The sequence below is a fragment of the Aotus nancymaae genome, unplaced genomic scaffold (assembly GCF_030222135.1).
Source record: "Aotus nancymaae isolate 86718 unplaced genomic scaffold, 86718_ANA_hifiasm-v0.15.2.pri h1tg000040l, whole genome shotgun sequence".
NCBI classification, from domain to species: domain Eukaryota; kingdom Metazoa; phylum Chordata; class Mammalia; order Primates; family Aotidae; genus Aotus; species Aotus nancymaae.
In genome coordinates, this window is record NW_026988454.1 from 7521762 (window position 1) to 7541022 (window position 19261).

At 42.6% G+C, this 19261-nt stretch overlaps 1 protein-coding gene and 1 long non-coding RNA gene across 3 annotated transcripts in view; one reads left to right on the forward strand and one right to left on the reverse strand.

Annotated features, from left to right (window-relative positions):
* The first annotated feature begins 246 nt into the window (after positions 1-246).
* LOC105716506 (uncharacterized) overlaps positions 247-19261 on the forward strand; it is an 81308-nt gene continuing 62293 nt past the window's right edge. The window contains exons 1-2 of one of the 2 annotated variants that reach the window (XR_001107296.2): positions 247-1582; positions 2223-2609. This is a non-coding gene — a long non-coding RNA (uncharacterized LOC105716506). Of the gene's footprint in view, positions 1583-2222; positions 2610-19261 lie in introns of those variants that run through there. The other variant, XR_010336572.1, reaches the window with a different exon arrangement.
* Positions 3231-19261, reverse strand: part of SLC22A3 (solute carrier family 22 member 3) — a 108140-nt gene continuing 92109 nt past the window's right edge. The window contains exons 6-11 of the mRNA XM_021670226.2: positions 17853-17950; positions 17519-17733; positions 11943-12051; positions 11071-11183; positions 6739-6838; positions 3231-4806 (exon numbers count right to left, since the gene is read on the reverse strand). Coding sequence (XP_021525901.2) covers positions 4746-4806; positions 6739-6838; positions 11071-11183; positions 11943-12051; positions 17519-17733; positions 17853-17950 — 696 coding nt within the window. The 3' untranslated portion in view covers positions 3231-4745. The remainder of the gene's footprint in view (positions 4807-6738; positions 6839-11070; positions 11184-11942; positions 12052-17518; positions 17734-17852; positions 17951-19261) is intronic.

Genomic DNA, 19261 nt, shown 5'->3' on the forward strand with positions numbered 1-19261 from the left:
GCGATGATTAAAGTGTAGTCAAAGGCTTTGGGGAAAGGAGAGAGTGCCTCAGTTCTTGCCTGTGCCATGCTTGCAAAGAAGAGTTCTGCAAAATTCTAATAAAAGCTGGGCTTGCAAAATTGGAAAACGGGATTATTTATGAGAGCACAGAGACATCCCTGGGTGTGTCCATCTGGAAAAATTAGCATTTCCTCTGGCAATTTAGCAGATATTCTCTTTCAATTTGACAAAGGAAATAAAGCAGTTTTTCACAAAAGAAGAAATACAAGTAGGAGAATTGCCCTAGTTGTATTTTTCTCTTCCTAATTCTCAAGGAAGCGTAAATCAGATGAATCAGGACAATTTTCACCTAGTAGGTTAGCTAATATTTTAAAAATTGAATATACACAAGGGTGAGGTGAAGTATTTGTTTTCTAGTACATTTTACACTGTCACACCGTTTTAGAGAATCATCTGGCAGTGTTACTGTGGGATAGAAATATGTCTATATCATTATGGAAACTGAGACTTCAGAAAATAATAAGGAATAAGAGTGAACTTTATGAACAAAGATGTGAAATGTTGGAAGCAAGAGTGGGGCCAACACGCACGAGGAGGAAGCATTTGGGCAGTGACTCCGCAGACCCAGGCTCAAACTGAATCACACAACCTCCTTACGCCTCAGTTTCCTTAACTGTAGAACAGGAATGATATGAGTGCCTGCTTCCTAGGACTATTGTGAGGATTAAGTGAGATACACCGCATTAAGGGCTTGTGCCTGGAAAGGTTAATTCTTGGTAAATGATGACTATTCTTTTTTTTTGCAATACAATTACACAACGTAAGAGTGGCTATTTTAACTGTTTTGAAGGGTACCACTGAGTGGCATTCAGTATATTCACAATGGTGTGCAAATGTCACCATATTTCCAGAACATTTTCCCCATCCCAAAAGGAAATCTCATGATCATTACGCAGTAGCTCCACATTAGAATATTAAATATGAAGATTGTAGCATTATTTTAAAAACCCATGATATAAATTGATTTAAAAAATCAGTATATGAAACTGTCCATTATGATATAAGTAGTAAAGAAACATATTAAAAATCTGAAAAAAAGTATATAAAATGAATAGGAATTGCAATTCTCAGACTCTCTTTACATTGTGAAAGTCATTTTCATAGTTTTAAGAAAAACAAAAAGTACACAAACAACAACCAACCCCAAAGCACCATGCCACAGCCCAGATTGTTAAATCCAGGTCTCGGGAACATAGAAACGTATATGATGTTTACACTCTCCAGGGTCAGAGGGTCCCGTGGCATTGGGAGCTGCCTTGTGTTCCGCAGCTTCCTGGACAGACAGGAGGCCCAGCACCGCTGCTCTGTTCTTCTGGAATTTCCTCCTGAACATGTTTTGGGTGCAGTAACCATTTCTTTCATCTTTTTAAACACAGGTACCTTTGGGGTTGGCGTTCTCAAAGAAGCCCAGCTCCCCGTGATTGAGAATAAAGTGTGCAATCGCTACGAGCTTCTGAATGGAAAGGTCAAATCCACCGAGCTCTGTGCTGGGCATCTGGCAGGAGGCACTGACAGTTGCCAGGTATGAAAAGATCAAGAGACCAAACATAGTCTTGTGTCCTACCGTCTCAGTCTCAGCCCCTTAGACTTCAGTCCCCAGGTGGCAAATTCAAGAAGGATTTGTCAACTAAAGACCCCAGTCTAAGTGTTGCTCAGAAACTCCCTTGATCTGTGCCTGAACGCATATTCAGATCATCTAAGGGGAGGTCTTGGGGCTTAGGTTCCAGATTGGTACCAAGGGAGTTATAAGGTCTGTAACTACCTCAGGCCATTCACCCTCCTGGGGTGTGCTAGTGGCTAGGGACTAAAGTGGTGACTTTTCCAGTAGGGAAGGAGGTAGAAGGCACAGGACAGAGACCAACAGCACACAGTTTACCAGGATGCCCAGGCTAGCCCAGTCTAAAGGAAACCCCAACATAGGAAGGGATCGTGCAGGATTCACAGGGATGTGTTTTTCCCCAGGAAAAACTCAGTGGTGTGGTTTTGCTGAATAGACTTTGCTAAGTACTTAAGCACTGCAGATGCTCGAGTAATATGCTCATAAGCTCCTTTCTGATTTCAATTACTGGGAAAATGTACATATGGATAAGAGAAGGGTGGCATCCCTTATTAAAAGGCTGGCAGCTTTACCCTTGCATGAATGTTTCCTTACCTCTGTATAGGGTGACAGTGGAGGGCCTCTGGTTTGCTTTGAGAAGGACAAATACATTTTACAAGGAGTCACTTCTTGGGGTCTTGGCTGTGCACGCCCCAATAAGCCTGGCGTCTGTGTTTGTGTTTCAAGGTTTGTTACTTGGATTGAGGGGGTGATGAGAAATAATTAATTGGACGGGAGACAGAGTGAAGCATTGATTCACTTAGAGGCTGGAACGTGGGTAGGGATTCAGCATGCTGGAAATAATGGACAGTAATCAAACAAAGATACTGTCCCCAGCTACCAGCTATGCCAGACCTCAGCATTTTTTGTATTATTGTCTGACTGCTGGATTCTGTAATAAGATGACATAGCTATGACATTCGTTAAAAATAAACTCTGTACTTAACGTTGATTTGAGTACATTTTGGCTTTGGTCTTCAACATTTTCATGTTCTTGGTTCACCGCACCAATTTTAAATGGGCAGACTGAGGGGGTTTGACTGTTTTTGATAAGAAACAGCTGCACAAAGGACTGAGAAGGCTGCCAGGTCACAGAGGGGAGAGCCGAGTAGTCCTTGGAAGTCGTCCATGCATTTGCCTCATCAGCTAACGAGGGCTTGACACACATTTCTACTGTCTTTATTCCTAACACTGAGATGAACGTTTTCAAAGCTGCAACACGTACAGGGATTCATGAGAACCGGTTCTGTTATTGGGAATGAAATCTGTTGCTGACTGTCGACTTGAGCCCAGAGGGGACCCAGAGCAGAGAGGTGTCGATCAGGGAGTGAACCGGGCCATGAGCGTGTAACACAAGACCAGCTGAGAGTCTGAGTGTCATTCTGGGGCACATGTGAGTCTAGGGCTGGTGCCAGGAGCATGTAAATGAACAACAAGCAAATATTGAAGGCGGACCACTTATTTCCCATTGCTAATTGCCTGCCTGGTTTTTAAATAGTCTGCCACACACTGTCTCAGGAGAATGACCTGTGGCAGGGACACATGTTTAGAAGGAAGAGAAAGGACAAATGTACGTTTTTTACAATTTAAAATTTTAATTGTTGCCAAATAAACATCCACTCAAAATACAATTTAACAATGCAGCAGTCATCTTACAGCAAAGAAATGCAGAGAAGAGCAAACCTGCAAGTGACTGGATAAAGGGTGAATGTAGTCTCAAACCCTCAAAGAGCCGTGTTTATTTCATTGACAAATCGATTATTCTTATTCAGTTCTGATGTGCTTTAAGGGTTAAGATTCTCATTTCACAATCAGCACACATGCATATACTGTGAGCTGTTTTCCTTACAGAAATGTTCTTCCTCATGGTCAGTGTTTCCCTTTGGTACCAATTTTGCCTGTTCACGTAAAGTATTTCGTTTTTTAAACTCAGCATAAAGATTGCTTCTGAAAAGATAATGAATATACAATGCAAAGCAGAACACATAAGTTCTACATTTCAAAGCTTTGATAACAAAAAAGAAAAATCAAATCCTTTAGTAGTCTCCATAAAGTCATTTATAAAGCTTCTGCTGATCCTGTTAAGCATGGATATAACTGACCTCTTCTTTTAAATTAAAATGTAAGCTTTTCTCCAAGACATGTCAAAGTGCCAAGACCGAATGGGAACTTGTCCATGTTTTTCACTTCTGACCACACAGGCTCCATTGGAACTGAACTCACAAGTGTAGGAAAAATATCCCTTCACTGTTAAAATCCTAAAACCCAGAAATCATAATCCATGGGATTTGTTTAGTAAAGAAGGAAATCTGTGGCTCTAGGTGTCCACTAAAGAAGGGCCAAAAATGTCCCAAATCATCTCAGAACCATAGCAATATTTTATAAATAACAGAGCAAGTCCTTGGACTGTACAGCAGATTGGTTCTTATTGCTGGAATGGGGCCTAAACCATGCCTGGAACTCCGGATGCTACAGAGGAGGTGGACGGGAGGCACTCCTGACCTGTTCACATTGTGAAGGTGTACGGGACCCAAGGTGAGCAGAGAACATGAATGCTCACACCCCGTGGCCCAAGTGCCTGTGATTCAGCCTCCTTAACAGGATTCTCAAATCTTCATCCTCCGTGCAGTCTTCAGAACGGTCAGTTAGGGGCTTAGTCCCTTGACTCATCAGATTTGATGAGCACATGTCTTTACAACTTTCTCAAATCCTTGGTTGACACATCCCACATTCTTGATGGAGCTGTCATGAGAATTGGGTCGGGGGAGGGGCTTCTCCTGTCTCTCTTTAGCCTAATGGGTCAGACCACAGAGAACACAAGGGAAAAATCCAGAAAGGGCTGTGCACCTGACAGGTTCTTTGTTAAATTGGCTACATATTATGTGTTCCCAGAAAATTCAACAGCATTACAAATTCTAATTCATCCAACTTTATATAAAAATACTCTGGATAGCCTGAAGTCTTTATACAGTATTACAACCGTGCGGTATAATGTAGCTGAAATGCACACGTGCATCTCTGCAAGGCACAGCTTTGCAAGGAGGATCAGCTCCTGGATAGCTCCATCCTTCCGTCTTTGGCAGGGGCTTTAAAGGTGAGAGTTGGATACTGGGGTTTTCTTATTCCTGCCACATTTATAGGAATGTGGGCTGAAAAAAAAAAAGGAGAAATTCTTTATGAAAAACTATGCAACTAGTTAGAAGAGGGTCTTCCCAACTCTAAGGTAACAACACAATCTGTCTTCAGGCTCATTTTTTATCTGCATTCAGACCCTAGATGGGTTAGTTAGCATTATAGCATTTAAATTCTTTATGAATTGCTACTGAATTAACATATGTTTGGAAATGAGCTGTTAGTATTAACAAAACCCAGCAGAAATGATAAAATAATCCGGTGTGATTTTAGAAGAGAAATGCTAACAGGTTTTAGTAATTTAGCGCTAAGTGATTTTGTAGAGTAAATAATCATGGGTCACAATTAATGTGCTTAATTTGTAACACTGTAAACCATACTTCTAGTTTTTTTCCATGTGTAGAGACTAGGTATAATTAATTAATGTAACACACTGTCCATTATGAAAAATTATAAACAGAAAAAATTAGAAAGAATCTGTGTAACTTAAATTTTTGCTGGTGTAATTCTTCATGCTTATATGTTAGTTCGATATTGATTTTCCTTACACACCATTTAGACAACACCCCCTCCACCCACACTCCCCAAACCAAAAAAAAATTCTCTTCCAGCTGTTTATTTCTAATGTGACTGAAGTGGTAGAAGAGTCTTGGCTTCAAAGTGTTTCCTTTTCTTCCATTATTTCCTGATGAGTGTTGGTTTGGGGATCAAGAATGAACGCATCACTCTCACTGTGTAAACAGACAGCAGTCAATGGAATGGAATCAAGGGGAAGAGAGCTGTTCCTCAGTATTTTTGATACATCAAAAATACTTAGCGCTCCATATCCTTAATTCCTAGGTCATTATTAATATTGCTTTTTTAGTTTTTAAGTTAGCTGCTAAATCATTTTTTAAAACTACAGAAACAACACAAGACTATGTGTTCTAATTTTTCTAAAAAATCAAACAGTACAGAAGTCTCTGGCAAGAAAGTGATGGCCCTCCCTTCCCTACCCCTCTTCCAAGCCCATTTGTGTCCACGGAGAACTTATATTATTATTTTACATCTTTTACTATACATTCTCGTATTCATAGTCTCTATATTTTTTTAAAATTTCAAACAAAATTAGAAAGAATATGTGTAATGTGAATTTTTCTTGATGTAGCTCCTTGTGTTAATATATTGGCTAGGTATTAGCTTTCCCTATACACTATTTAAACACCACCCCCTTCTAAAACTCAATCTCTTTCTCTTTTCTGTATCTTCCTCTAATGTGTATTATCTATCTATAATCTATTATCTATCTATCCACCTATCTATCCAGACATTATCTATCTATCTATCATCTATTATTTATCAATTATCTATCTACTACTACTTGTCTATGATTATCAACTATTATATCTATCTATCTAGTATCATCCGTCTACCTATTGTCTGTCTTCTGCCTATCTATCATCTGTGTACCACCTGTCTTCCCATCCAGCTACAGAGTGGCATTGCCTTTGGTTTTATTTTTTTATAAATACTATAACATGTTGTTCAGTGAAGTTTCACTTTGTAATCAATCTTGAGAGGCTGCTTATGCCATTCCGTCTAGTCAGACCTGACTCCTCCTCACTCTGTAGAGTAAGCCACACTGTTGATCCCCTGCTACTGCATGTCCCAGTGATTTCCACTTTTCCACGTCATCAGTTCCTTCCTTTAGATCACTTCTGACTCTTATGACCCTACATGGAAGTGCTTCTCTCTTCACAACCGCGTTTAAAAAATAATGCGTATTCTTATATAGCTTTGGAGGGTTTTTTTTTACATTAACCTTTTGTATCTACTTTGAATTTTTTGCTTATGAGATGAGGATTTATTCTTATTTTTTCCCCATGGATATTCAATTTTCTCTACATCATTTGTTCCCCAGTGGTTTGAAATGTTGCTTTAATTTAGGGAGCATGAATGTTGGACGGTACCTGCCAAGTTTTTCTACATCATCCACTGTCTCTGGCAGTGCAATACCCTTGGTTTCAGGCAAAAGCATCACAAGGCCACCACAGATGGTTGCCAGGATACCTGTGGAAGAGGGGAAACACGTTACCACCCCAGGAAGACACAGTTGGGCCCTCTCCCATGGGCCTGCTCACTCTAAAGCCGCTATGTTGCTCACTGGAGTAGCTCTCAGCCACAGCAACCTCTGCATCCCAGGTGCCCCGACTCTCCTTTACCACAATTTCAAATATTCTCTCCCTTCCTCAAACTCTGAGCAGCACCAAGGCCCCTGTACACCTGGAAGCCATGAGTTTACTCACACATCTCACAGTGATTGACTGACTGCCTTCTCAGGGTCCAACACCCAAGGCCTCCCCTCCTGCATCACAGGGAAACAGACCTGCTGGAGGGAAGGCCCCTCCGCACCTGCTCACTGACACTATCACTTACCTGCTCCTCTCCCTCCCACTCCTCCTGTCACCTTACAGTGGAAGACTTGTCCTGGTCTCTACCCCAGGACCAGCCTTCACCTAGGCCTGTCTCTTTGGGCTCCTCACTGTAGGTATCAACCCTTTCCCCAGTATCTTCAACCTATTGGGAGAAGCTTTCAAATACATTCAGATCTTTTCTGTTTGATTTCTCTCAATCTCACCTCATACTTCCATTCTTTTCCTGCTCTTTAAATCCAAGTTCTTGAAAAGCCACCCTCTCCTATTTTCTCCACTTCTTTGTATCCTAGTGGTGTGCTGGTAAATGCCTAACAACCTGCTTTGGGCAACCAAGCCCTGATTGGCAGCATCTGCCAATGTGCACGGCGTAAATGCTCCCACTGTGGGCCCTTGGGGCTACTGACACAACATCCCTGTCTGAGCCACTAGGAAGAGATGCAGGAGCCCCATCAGTGGTGCTTCCACCATAAAGATGCAGCAGACACAACCTCAGGAGCACAAGTAATACTGAAGATGTAGTGGATGAATTAGGAGCCGACGAGTGTTCCTAATAAATACTCAATTTATTAATTATCTCTGTTTCTCATATATTTAATATTCTTTGCTTTTTTTTTTTTTTTTTTGAGACAGAGTTTCGCTCTTGTTACCCAGGCTGGAGTGCAATGGCGCGATCTCGGCTCACCGCGACCTCCGCCTCCTGGGTTAAGGCAATTCTCCTGCCTCAGCCTCCCGAGTAGCTGGGATTACAGGCACGCGCCACCATGCCCAGCTAATTTTTTATATTTTTAGTAGAGACGGGGTTTCACCATGTTGACCAGGATGGTCTCGATCTCTTGACCTCGTGATCCACCCGCCTCGGCCTCCCAAAGTGCTGGGATTACAGGCGTGAGCCACCGCGCCCGGCCTATTCTTTGCTTTTTAATGATATCTGTGCTTGACAACTGGCTTACAAAATTCTTGAAAGTGTAGCTGATTTGCCTCTGTGTCTCCACCTAAATCTCATCTCGAATTGTAATTCCCATGTGTTGAGGGCGGGACCTGGTGGGTGGTGATCGGATCATGGGGGAGGTTCCTCCATGCTGTTCTCATGATAGTGAGTGAGTTCTCATGAGATCTGATGGTTTTATAAGTGGTAATTTCCCCTGCTCTTCTCTCACTCGCTGCCATGTGGGACATACCTGCTTCCCCTTCTGCCATGATTGTAAGTTTCCTGAGGCCTCCCCAGCCATATGGAACTGGGAGTCAATTAAACCTCTTTGTTTTATAAATTTCCCAGTCTCAAGCAGTTATTTATAGCAGAAGCAAATGGACTAATAATGGTAGCAGTCAGCCCTGGCGAGTGGGAAGTGCTAGCACCAGCCCAGCACCATGCTCCAGGTCCTGCCTCTGACTGCCGTCCCCTGGACTCAGCCTGTATCCTCCCTGACTCTGCTGCAGCCAGGTTCCTTCTGCCTCTCGCTGGCCACCAGATCCACCTGTGCTACTTTCAGTCCTTAGGGTGGACCTGGTCTCATGCCCTCCTGTCTCAGGCTTCTCACCTGGTTTCCACTTCCTTGGTCACCTCCTCTCCTTCTGCCTAGGTCTGTCCCTTTTGCCACCCCTCAGGTCTCTGTCCTAGGCCTCTGTTTTCCTCTTGCTCTGTCCTGATTTTCTGGGGGACCTGGACCACTCCCTCAGCTTCAACCATTCTCGACTGCCAGGTGGCTTCCAGCTCTTCATCCCAAGGCCACACGTCCTTCCTGAGTTCAACAGTGTTGAGCCTCCTGGTTTCTATTTCCACTTGAGCTCTTCCAGGTGCCTCAAATAGTGCACAGCCAACAGAGTCCCATCACCCTGCAGACCCCCAGCCTTGCTGCTCCAGTGCCTGTGCCACCAACGTCTCCCCAGGCGCCTGGGCTTCCCAGCTCACCATGCCCTCTCCCTGTGCCCATCAGTGGTCCCGTCTTGCCCAACTGGCTTCTAAGATGTTTATTCAATGTGTCCACCCTCTCCATTCCAATTGCCACCCCCTTATTAGAAGAAGCCACTGTGATCTCTCGATGCCATTCTTGAATTGTCTCCCCCCCGTGACAAAATATCTGCTATCAGAGGGACGATGTTGGGGTCCTTCCAACCCGCTTGCATATCTGTGTTTCTACCATGCAAGGCCAGCTCCGTTCACCCCAGGGTGAAACTGTCCAGTTGCTTTCCACTGCTATGTGGAAAAAGAGCAAAGCCCTGGGCATGTCTGTGAGGCCCTTCCAGATCTGGCCCCTACCCTGCGCTGGCACCGCCTCCCTTCAGACCCAGCTCACAACTGCACTCCATCCTCTAGTGCCGGGTGCTTAAGATGTGGCATCTTCTTGCTCTGAACTTTCCATTGTCTGGAGCACATCCAGCCCCTCTCAGCCTAGACATTGTTTCCTTCCTCCCTGGCCTGCTCCCCTCCACTCAGGGGTCAAGGGTCCGTGTGATTTATTCTCATAGCAGCCTCTGCTTTCAGGGTCTCGGCAGTTGTCACTGAGTTTTTAGAAATTCAGGTGTCTCCCCTTGCAGTCTCAGGCCCTGCCTGCCTGCCCGCCACTGGGCCGTGGGCTACAGTCCTGAAGGTCATGTGCCATGTCTCCTGGATTACTCTGTCTTTGCTGGAAAGTGGCACTTTCTGCTTTTTCATGCTGACCACAGAATTAATGCTCAACTTGATGACCAAATCCCATACAGCAATTTGAGGTGATCCTCTATTGAGGTCATGGTGTCAAGTGGTAGAAACTGACTCTCTGTCCCTCACACTCTCAAAGGACTTTTGAACGAATCAGAAGGTCAGTCCTCATGGGCTCAGTATTTTCATTCAAATTTCAACTGCTGAACACTAAATGAAAAACATTCTCTACTAGGAATAAGGAAGCAGAGGTGGAGAAAGGTTTGGGGGAGAAAGGGGGCCAACCCATATCCTTTACTGCTGAGGAGTGGGTAGGGAGTGTGTGAAACCCAGGCAGGACAGTTGGAGCGGCTCTAGAGAAGTGGGCACTGAATTCCCCAAGGTCCCTCCTAGACTGTGAGTCTGTCCCTTCGCAAGTCCTAGGGAAGCTGGAGGTGGGAGGAGGGTGCACGCGAGGGACCTGGAAGAAGTGATGGAATGTGTGCCAGGGATTCTGCGTCCCCTGCTCCCTCAGCTTGGTATTTTTAGCATCAAAGCAAATGAAGATATGATGTCAATAGAGAGAGAACAGCAGAAATAGAATTAGTCATTAGGCTTATTTTTGTTATTTTAATTATTCATTTATTTTAGAGATAGGGTCTCACCCTGTTGCCCAGGCTGGAGTGCAATGGCGCAATCAGCTCACTGCAGCCTTGATCCTCCTGCCTCAGCATCCTGAGTAGCTGGGACTACAGGCACCCGTGGATCACCATGCCTAGCTAAGTTTTTAATTTTTGTTGAGACAGAGTCTTGCTATGTTGCCCAAGCTGGTCTTGAGCTCCTGGGCCCATTCAGTCCTCCCACCTTGGTCTTACAGGGTAAGCCACTGCACGGGGCCCTCAGTTGTAAATATGTTGAAGATTTAGTTTAGTCCCCTGAAAATTATGGGTTCTGTTCTCTAACACCATTGGTTCTGTTCTCGAACACAAAGAAAGAATGCTAATTGAACATCATTATTTATCACCACCATTTAATATAAAATATATTAAAACCATTCATTATAATTGAATTGGCTCCTCAAAACTGAAATAGTTGTTATAAATAAGATGAAATGAATATCATAACTATCAATGGAATAGTTATTATAATAAAATGAAAATCATAATTATCGAAACTAATAATTATTATAGGTTTCTATTAATACAAAGAAGGTAGATGAAAGTTCTTAAGAATAGCAAATGAGTTCTTACCAAAAATGATCAGAGGTAGTTCTAGCCACACAGCTGCCAGCCGAAAGAGCAGAAACGGGGCTATGATTCCCCCAAAATCACACAGACCTGAACAAAGCGAAACTCCAAAATTTCTGTTGAATGAAAAGTAATTTTAAATGAAAACTATTTCAATAAATGACTTCAAGATAATCAACATATTCAGACATACTAAATGACAAAGAAAGTGTGATGATACTTTTCATTTTCTAACTTTGAAAACGACTACTCTCGTGAACGCTAAGCAAAACATTTCCATTCTATTCTCCACGTTTCACTAGTGAAGAAGTCTCCAGCGTGGGTGGAGGGTGTCATCCATCAGCAACCCACTGCCCTGCCTGCTCTGGGTCACTTGGTGCCACTTTTGTTTCCTCGCATGAGGGCAAAGTGTGCCCAGGGAATACTTCCCCAGCAGAGGAGGCCGATTCGCACTAATCCATGCACACTGTTTTATTTCATCCTTCATAACCAGCTGCTCTCCACTGCAATGCACATAATGCAGTCAAAAGAGAGGCCATAGCCTTGTGGCAGGCGGCGCTGATGGATGCAGATTTAATCCACAGTCTAAGCAAGGGCACCTGGAGATCTTCTGATTCCAAGTCCAATGCCTTTCCCCAAACCGTTACAGTGTGTGAAGATACTCATATGAGAAATACTTCTATCACAAAATGCAGCAGGCAGTAATGCAGAAAGTGGTGATAACTCAAAGCATATCTTCTTTACTGGCCGGATTCAGTGCAGACTAATAGATCACTGAGCTAAGGAAACGATTTCACAGTTTTCAACGAAATCAACTTAAAACACTGGTCTACAGAGTTACTTAGGAGAAACTATAACATGTTTGTTAGAATTACCGTAATGTTGTTGGGTACAATTCTGAATTTACCAAATAAACAATTTCAAAGGCAATGGTTATCCCTAGTCTTCCCAGGGTAGCCACTGTGGTCCTCAACCATGGTATTCCTGCAAACACAGAAAGTTTGGAAGGGAGGAGTTAGGGGTCTGAGTTCATTAACGTTTTACAGAACAACAAAAGGTATTTGCTTAGTGACTTCCGGCCTGAAGTCTTTGCCAATTTTAAGCACAAATGAGAGAACCTTCTAATCGTGTAGCCAAACTTCAGCAACAATGAAACTAGATGGCGCTAGATGCCTTTCTGAGGAGGTTGGATTATAGGAAGTACAATTCAAGAATGGTGTGTTGAGCATTGGAGCACTACGTTGGAACGCTGTCTCGGGAAATGCCCTTCTAGAGAGCTGGAGCACACTGGCATAGACCAGGAGGTAGTTTCCAGTCGTGCCTTTGAGCCCCCATGTTCCCATAGCCGGTGCCCAGCTGTCCTCTCTGTGCATACCTTGCAGTGATGACACACGGAATAGCCATCCCCAGCACACCAGGAGAACTCCTCGTGAGCTGACCTTGGTTTCTAGAGTGGAGCAGGCTTTGAGGACTGGGATCTTTGGAAGGGGACATCCGTTCTGTGTGTTACCACTAAGGCAAATGTCACTCATTGTCTTCCTCATCCTCCATTGTACTACTTCTCTCAAGAAACCATCCACAAGGAGCCACATTCGTCAATGCTAATTGGTTCATCCATTTTAAAATGAACTGTTTTAGGACTGCTCTGGTTGTAGGAAGATATTTTCCTTTCCTCCCTAGTAACTAGTGGGAAATGCCAAACATTCTCTATCAAATATTTTCTTTTTTGTGTGTTTTAAGGGCAGAGAAGTTCACCATTTTTACTCTAAAAAGTCACTGCTCTAGCTTTCCTAGGAGTTGTGCAATTGATGTCATCCTCTCCTAGAGGATTTGATATTGAGGACATACGCCTGCATGAACATGATTGAATCTGCTCTCCAAAGCAAAATGAAGCATGTCTAGTGTTCGTGTGCCTTTCCTTTTGCCTTTGTACCCACACCTATGCTCATTTAGCACTAAATCATCCTCCCATCTTTTACGAGAATTATTGAAACTTCCTGAATATATAATTTTTTAGTAGAAAGATAGTCATGATTGAAGAGGATGAAAGAAGAGAATCAAGCTCAGTAGACTTTTTCCTGTGTGTTCTCTCTAGAGAACAGCCAAGTTAAAAAAAAAGCAAAAAAGCTAAAACTCATTAAATAAAACAATTGCCCAGGAGGGCAAGTGGAACGAAAAGATGGTTCAAGAATCCAAACCGTTTCTGAGAGTCTGGAGTTTACTCATTTTGACTGCAAACTGGCCGATGACATCCTGGTGCACTTGATGTTTTTCCCAGATGACCTGTAGCTGTCACGCTAATGGTTACATCAGGCAGTGGGGAAGCCAGGGCTGTGCTGATGTGCTGGACCCCTGTCTGCTCTGGCACAGAAGGGTTGTCAACCAGTGTAATTTAGGCTTTGCTTCTTTAAGAAGGCCAAGAAAAGGGGTATGAGGGGGGACTAGGAAATGCATTCCACCCCATCTTTCAATGAACATCTTTCAATGAGTACTGGGAGTGGAGAGTGGGAGCAGTGGCTCAGATTCCCTGGGTCCCAGCCTGATGAGACCATCTCCTGCTGCTTCTCGGCTGCAGTGAAGGCCACCTGCTACCAGGGAAACAGCTTCCCCATCCAGGTTGGGTTAATTCCATTGTAGGTTTCTTTTCACTAAATCAGGATTGCTCTAAAATTGAGTCCCACTGACAAATTCAAGGGCAATTTGGGTTTATAACTGAGGCAAGGTCTGTTTGATGGAATAATCCAAACAAAAACCCAGAGACCAAATTAAAACACACACATATGCACTCCTACCATGATAAACATATGTGGTTAACTTGGAAAAATCACCACTCAATTCAGTAAAACAGTCAGAAAACGCCAAGTTGCCCCACTTGTGGAGAAGTGGACTGTCCTGCATGTTGACCTTAATCTGAAAGACTCTCAACTCTTTTTCCAAGCAGTAGAGTCCAGTATCAAACTATACTGAGACAGAGAGTTTGTCAAAATGTGTAACCAAAGGGAAGTTTCTAAGGCATTGCATGGTTCATTAACTAAAGAGTGAAAAGAAAACTATTAGGAAGTATGAATAATTATAGATGCACACAAATATTCTTGATTCCAGTAACAAGCTAAATTCATTTTTAGTGGTCATAGATGTCTCTTGGTAGCAATGACAAAAACCACAAGGCAATTTAAAAATGAGTACTGAAACTAAAATTGTCATCCACAGAGTTATATGAGAACAAAGAAAATGTTTTCTTCGGAATGTGGATTTGGTCAAGGTACAAGAGATTATTGGGAATAATACCTCAATTACTGAAGAAAAGATGGAGACATATCTCCTCTGAATGGACCATCTACTCTGAATTCTGAAATAAAGTTTAGTGAGAAATCCTAGTAGAAATGTCTAAATTAAGATATGTAAACTTACTTTGTACTTAAAGAAAAATAAAAGTAGAAGACAAGTTTTCTAGTCCAAGAAGATGACTTATCCAAACTGCCGGGTTTGTGGCCATCCTAAATAAACCCAAATTAAAGATGGCAGATGGGTATGGATAAAGAAAGGTCTTTATTTTCCAGACAATAATGAGCATTCAGAAATTTGGGCTAGAAGCAGTGAGTCTGAGATGAGGATACAGCCAGAAATATTATTTCTTTTTCCAGAATTTCATTCTTTAAACCATGAAAAGTTGGGTCGAGCGGAAGGAAAACTGATTAGTATTACTGTGGGACAATTTTAAAGCTGGTTTCTCCAAAAGCTCATCTGTATTCTCCCCAGGGGCTGGCGACCTACCACTGATGTCAGGAATGTCTGAGCAGAAAAGCCTTTCTCATCCTAATTAACCAGTCCCTGGAATTGAGTCCAATGGGTCTCTAAATTGGAAGGACTCAAGGGAGGATCCTCTGTTAACATTTGGAACTCAGTTTTGGGATTTGAAATTTATTCCTGCAAGTCAGTCATGATTGACATATGACTATAAAAACAGCCAAGTCTGCAGAAGTTAAAAATAAAATGTCTAGAATAAGAGCAATTAGCTTTCAGTCTTGCTGAGAACAATTCTAAAGCTTCAATCAGGAAATTATAAAACAAAACTGGGTAGACAAAGGAGAAAAGTCTATTCTTGGTCTTACATTTTCCAACATATGAAAGTATTCTCTACAAAATAGTTTTATGACTATCCGCCTAGTTACTTCAGTCTTGATTTGGACACACAGTCTTGAATGCTTTCTGGGGTCATTCCAAATGCCACAGACATTAAAGTCATCCCAATCAGTCTAGGACCAGAGAAAATCTTCTAGAGTGAAGTGTACATACCTCATGAAATGGGGGGTCACACTTAATTCAAGCATCTTTCTCTCTGCATTTCTAATTTCACATGCAATGAATATTTCATTCCTAGTCCACATACTATGAGAACAGAAGACCTCGTCTTAGGGAGCTAGAGTTTTATGTTATATCCAAAGTACCAAAGTAAAATAGAACAGTAGCATCTCCAATGTTTGCAATTTTTCACTCTTCTTAAATTATACAATTCTGAGGGCAGGAATTACGTCTATCTTGTTCAGCTCTCCATCCCCCGTCTAGTTCAGTGGCTGGCAATTAATTGATACTGAATAGACATGTATTAAAAGATAGCTATTGTACAGATTCTCCAACTCTTAGAATATGTTAACTTCATGTAGTGGGTTGAACAGTGTCTCCCAAAATTTGTGTCTGCTGGGAAGCTCCAGGCTACCACATTTGGAAATAAGGTCTTAGCAGATGTGATTAGTGAAGGTGACACAGGCAGAGAAGAGAATGCCCTGTGAATGTTGAGGCAGAAATTGGAGTGACCCCAAAGAGCTGCAAGGATTGCCAGAGAGAGGCATGAACAGACCCTCTCCCAGAACCCCTGGACGTAAGCACCCCTGAATGCCTTGATTCCAGACTCCCAGCCTCCACGCCTCTGAGAGCATAAATGTCTGTTGTTTCAAGCCTCTGAGTTTGTGGTAGTTATTACAGCAGCTCTGGGAAGCGAATGCACTCAAGGAAAACAAGAGAGCGGTTGCTATTTATCAGCAAATATTCCAACCATGTCAGGGGACTTGTACATTTGTGTGTGTGTGTGTGTGTGTGTGTGTGCCGAATATTGTCACTCCTGTAATTTTATTCAGATAGAGTCTACCTGTGGTTTTAAGAATTCATAAACCTTCATTTAATTAATAAACTCATCTGTAAATGTCTGACTGTTCTGACTCGCACTATATTATCCATTTCTTGGCTAGTCCTCAGAGGATTCTCAAAGAAAGACAGGCTTTCTTGTGCAGACACAAAGGATGCCCAGAGAATCCGGCTTTCTCTGTACTACCCACTTCACCCCTCCTGGGACAGGAAAACTATGAACTTGCTCTACTTCGCACATTCCCCCAGGATGTGAAGCCGTCCTCTTCCCAGCCCCTGGTGTGCTCTAGGGTGGGATCTTCTGGGTGCTGCTCACTACACATCTGGAGTCCTGCACCCTCTGCTTCCTTCTGGTCTGCACCCCATCCACCAGGCCTGGAGCTCTGAAAAATTTAACTCTGCAACATCTCTGAAATGAAATCATCCTTCTCATCTACATCTGACTGCCCCCATTGTAACTCCTGCTCTCAGCATCTCCCCCTGCCCATAGCCATCTCTAAACTGCTACAGTTATGCTGAGCTCACTCCTCCTCTTCCACAGGAAGACCTGCAGGGCTGGTCATGCTGGTGACAGATGATCTCTCAGACTCCTTGCCTGGATTCCAGTCACAGCAACAACCCCTCAGTTCCTGAATGCACAAAGGTGTTTCATACTTCTGGAAGCTGTTCTCTACTTTGGAAATATCTGTCCTCCTCTCCTGTCCCAGTATCTGGCACATTTGATTCTTCAGGCATGCTAAGTTCCCACTGCTGGGAAGCTTTTCTCTAATCCCTTTGTGGATTCATCACTTCTCCCCAACCTATTTTTTTATATTTCTAAATCTTGTAAATAATTCATGACAATGAGAATCGTGACAGTCTTAAAGTATATGTATCCCTTAATAGATTGTGAACCACTCGAAGTTAAGAACTGTGTTTTTTGTCTATGTGTAACCTCAGCATTTAGCATGGTGCCAGCAGCATGGCACAGGAGCAGGAAATAAGTTAAACAACGTCAGAGATATTACAAAAGTCAGTCACATAAAGGTGATTAGTAGAAACCGCATCAGTATCAGCTAGATTGGGCACAATGTCTATTTCATTCATAAATCATCTTAATTGAGAAAAGAGAATCATCTACAGAACTCATCTCTTCAAAGATTTTACACCGATTAAGCAGAAAATGGAGTGACATCATGAAAACTTGCCTGGTACCAAGACTGTGATTCGATTGTACATTTCCTGAAAACATGTGGCTCCCTATACTTGATTGTGGATTTAATGTGTTTTCAAGTTCATTGGCTGCCAAACAGATGTGGGGTAAGATTACCTTCTGGTAAGAATGCAGTGACAAGGCATGCCACCCCTGCCACTATATTGCTTGCCGCGAAGGGGAGGCGTCGTCCGAGGCGCTCAATGGTTAATAAGATCAAGAGAGCTCCTGGCAGTTCCACCACTCCCGAGATGAAAAAGTCTATATAGAGGTTGCCTCCTATAATTCCCAGGCGCATCACAAGTCCTTGATACACCACTGCGCTTGTGAACCTGTAGCAACATTGAAAGACACCAGAGAACAAGCAAGAGATAACTTCAAGCTGATTTGAAGGAAGGGATGTGTTGTAAATTTAACACAAGTTTTGAAGTCCATCGCAAGTCAAACTTACCAAGCAAACATGAGAATAAGTGTGCATTTCCTCATTTGGGGAGTTCTCACCAGATCTAAAAAGGATGGATTACTAACTTCCTCATCTGTAACAGTGATCTATATAAGAAAAGCAGATTTCAGGAGCAATAGACAGCAAAAAACACCTGTATAGTATAGACTTGTCATTAACCGGAATCAAATGGTCTTACAGAAGTGACTAGGGGCTTTCATAACATCTCAAAACCTGAGAATTGAAATGCTTGTACTCTGGCATTTTGAACATGTCAAATTCACAGATAGGATTACTGCACTGAGAATCTGTTCTTAGGATAATTGCAGTACTTTATGCTAAACAGCTCTGTGTGTTCTAAAGTAAAACACACGTGCACATTTATTAAATTGGGGAAAATGAGAGTCAGGGTGGGTAAAGCAAGTGGGATCCGACCAACTAAGGGTTTGTTTATAAACTAAATCCTCAAATCTGACTTTCACAAACAAAACAATGTTAAGTTTAAGAGCAGGCGCCAAAGGTATTATTTTGCCTTTGTCCATTTATTGTAATCTAGCATCTTTTTGATCCAGAAAAATTCAGCTCATCTCTAATTGGCTGTCCAAGTAGTTGGTCTTTTCAGTTCAATTCAAGAAATACTGCTATTGGCCAACTGCGTACAAGACACTCTTGTGTTTGTACTACCAAGGCATGTTCGTCTTCTACATTTATAATCTCTTATTTGGAAGTTGTAGGAAGCTTATCAGCTCCTACAACTGAGCTGATAAGAAAGCAATGTGCCCCAGTTTAAGCAACATGGTTTCTCTTACTTTGTGGTACATAAAATGCCTATGTGTCTTAAAATCAATAGTGTCTAGAGTCAACAAAACAATAGTTTCCATGACAATGCCCATGGAAGACTGCTGATTGATTCCATCAGCATTCTTCCCTTCCCTCTTTTGAGAATACATAGAATTTTAGTTGGGCATATGGCAGCCTAGTGAGAGTCATTTTTTTCTAGCCTCTTTTTCAACTATGAGTGGCACTGTGACTAAGACCTCAGCAATAAGGTGGTTGTGGGTGTCATGTGTATAAGTTATAGGTCTCGGCATTTAAAAAGAAAATAGCTTGTTGGAAGAAGATGCCAGTGAGCTTCAACCATACAAGCTAGTAGAGGTCACGGTGGAGATGCAAGATAAATGGAAGTCAGGCCCTGGAGGGCCTCATGGAGCAGAGCTGCCTGCTAGAGCTGGGCTGCTCACCTCTGGGTGGATGTGCTAAAGAGAAAGACACTTTTCAGGGCCTTTGTTTCATTAGCAAGTTGACCTCGATCTTAACTAATACAATCCCTATTAAGATAACCTCTGGTTTGGGCGCAGTGGCTCGTGCTTATAATCCCAGTGCTTTTGGCAGGCTGAGGAGGGTGGATCACGAAGTCA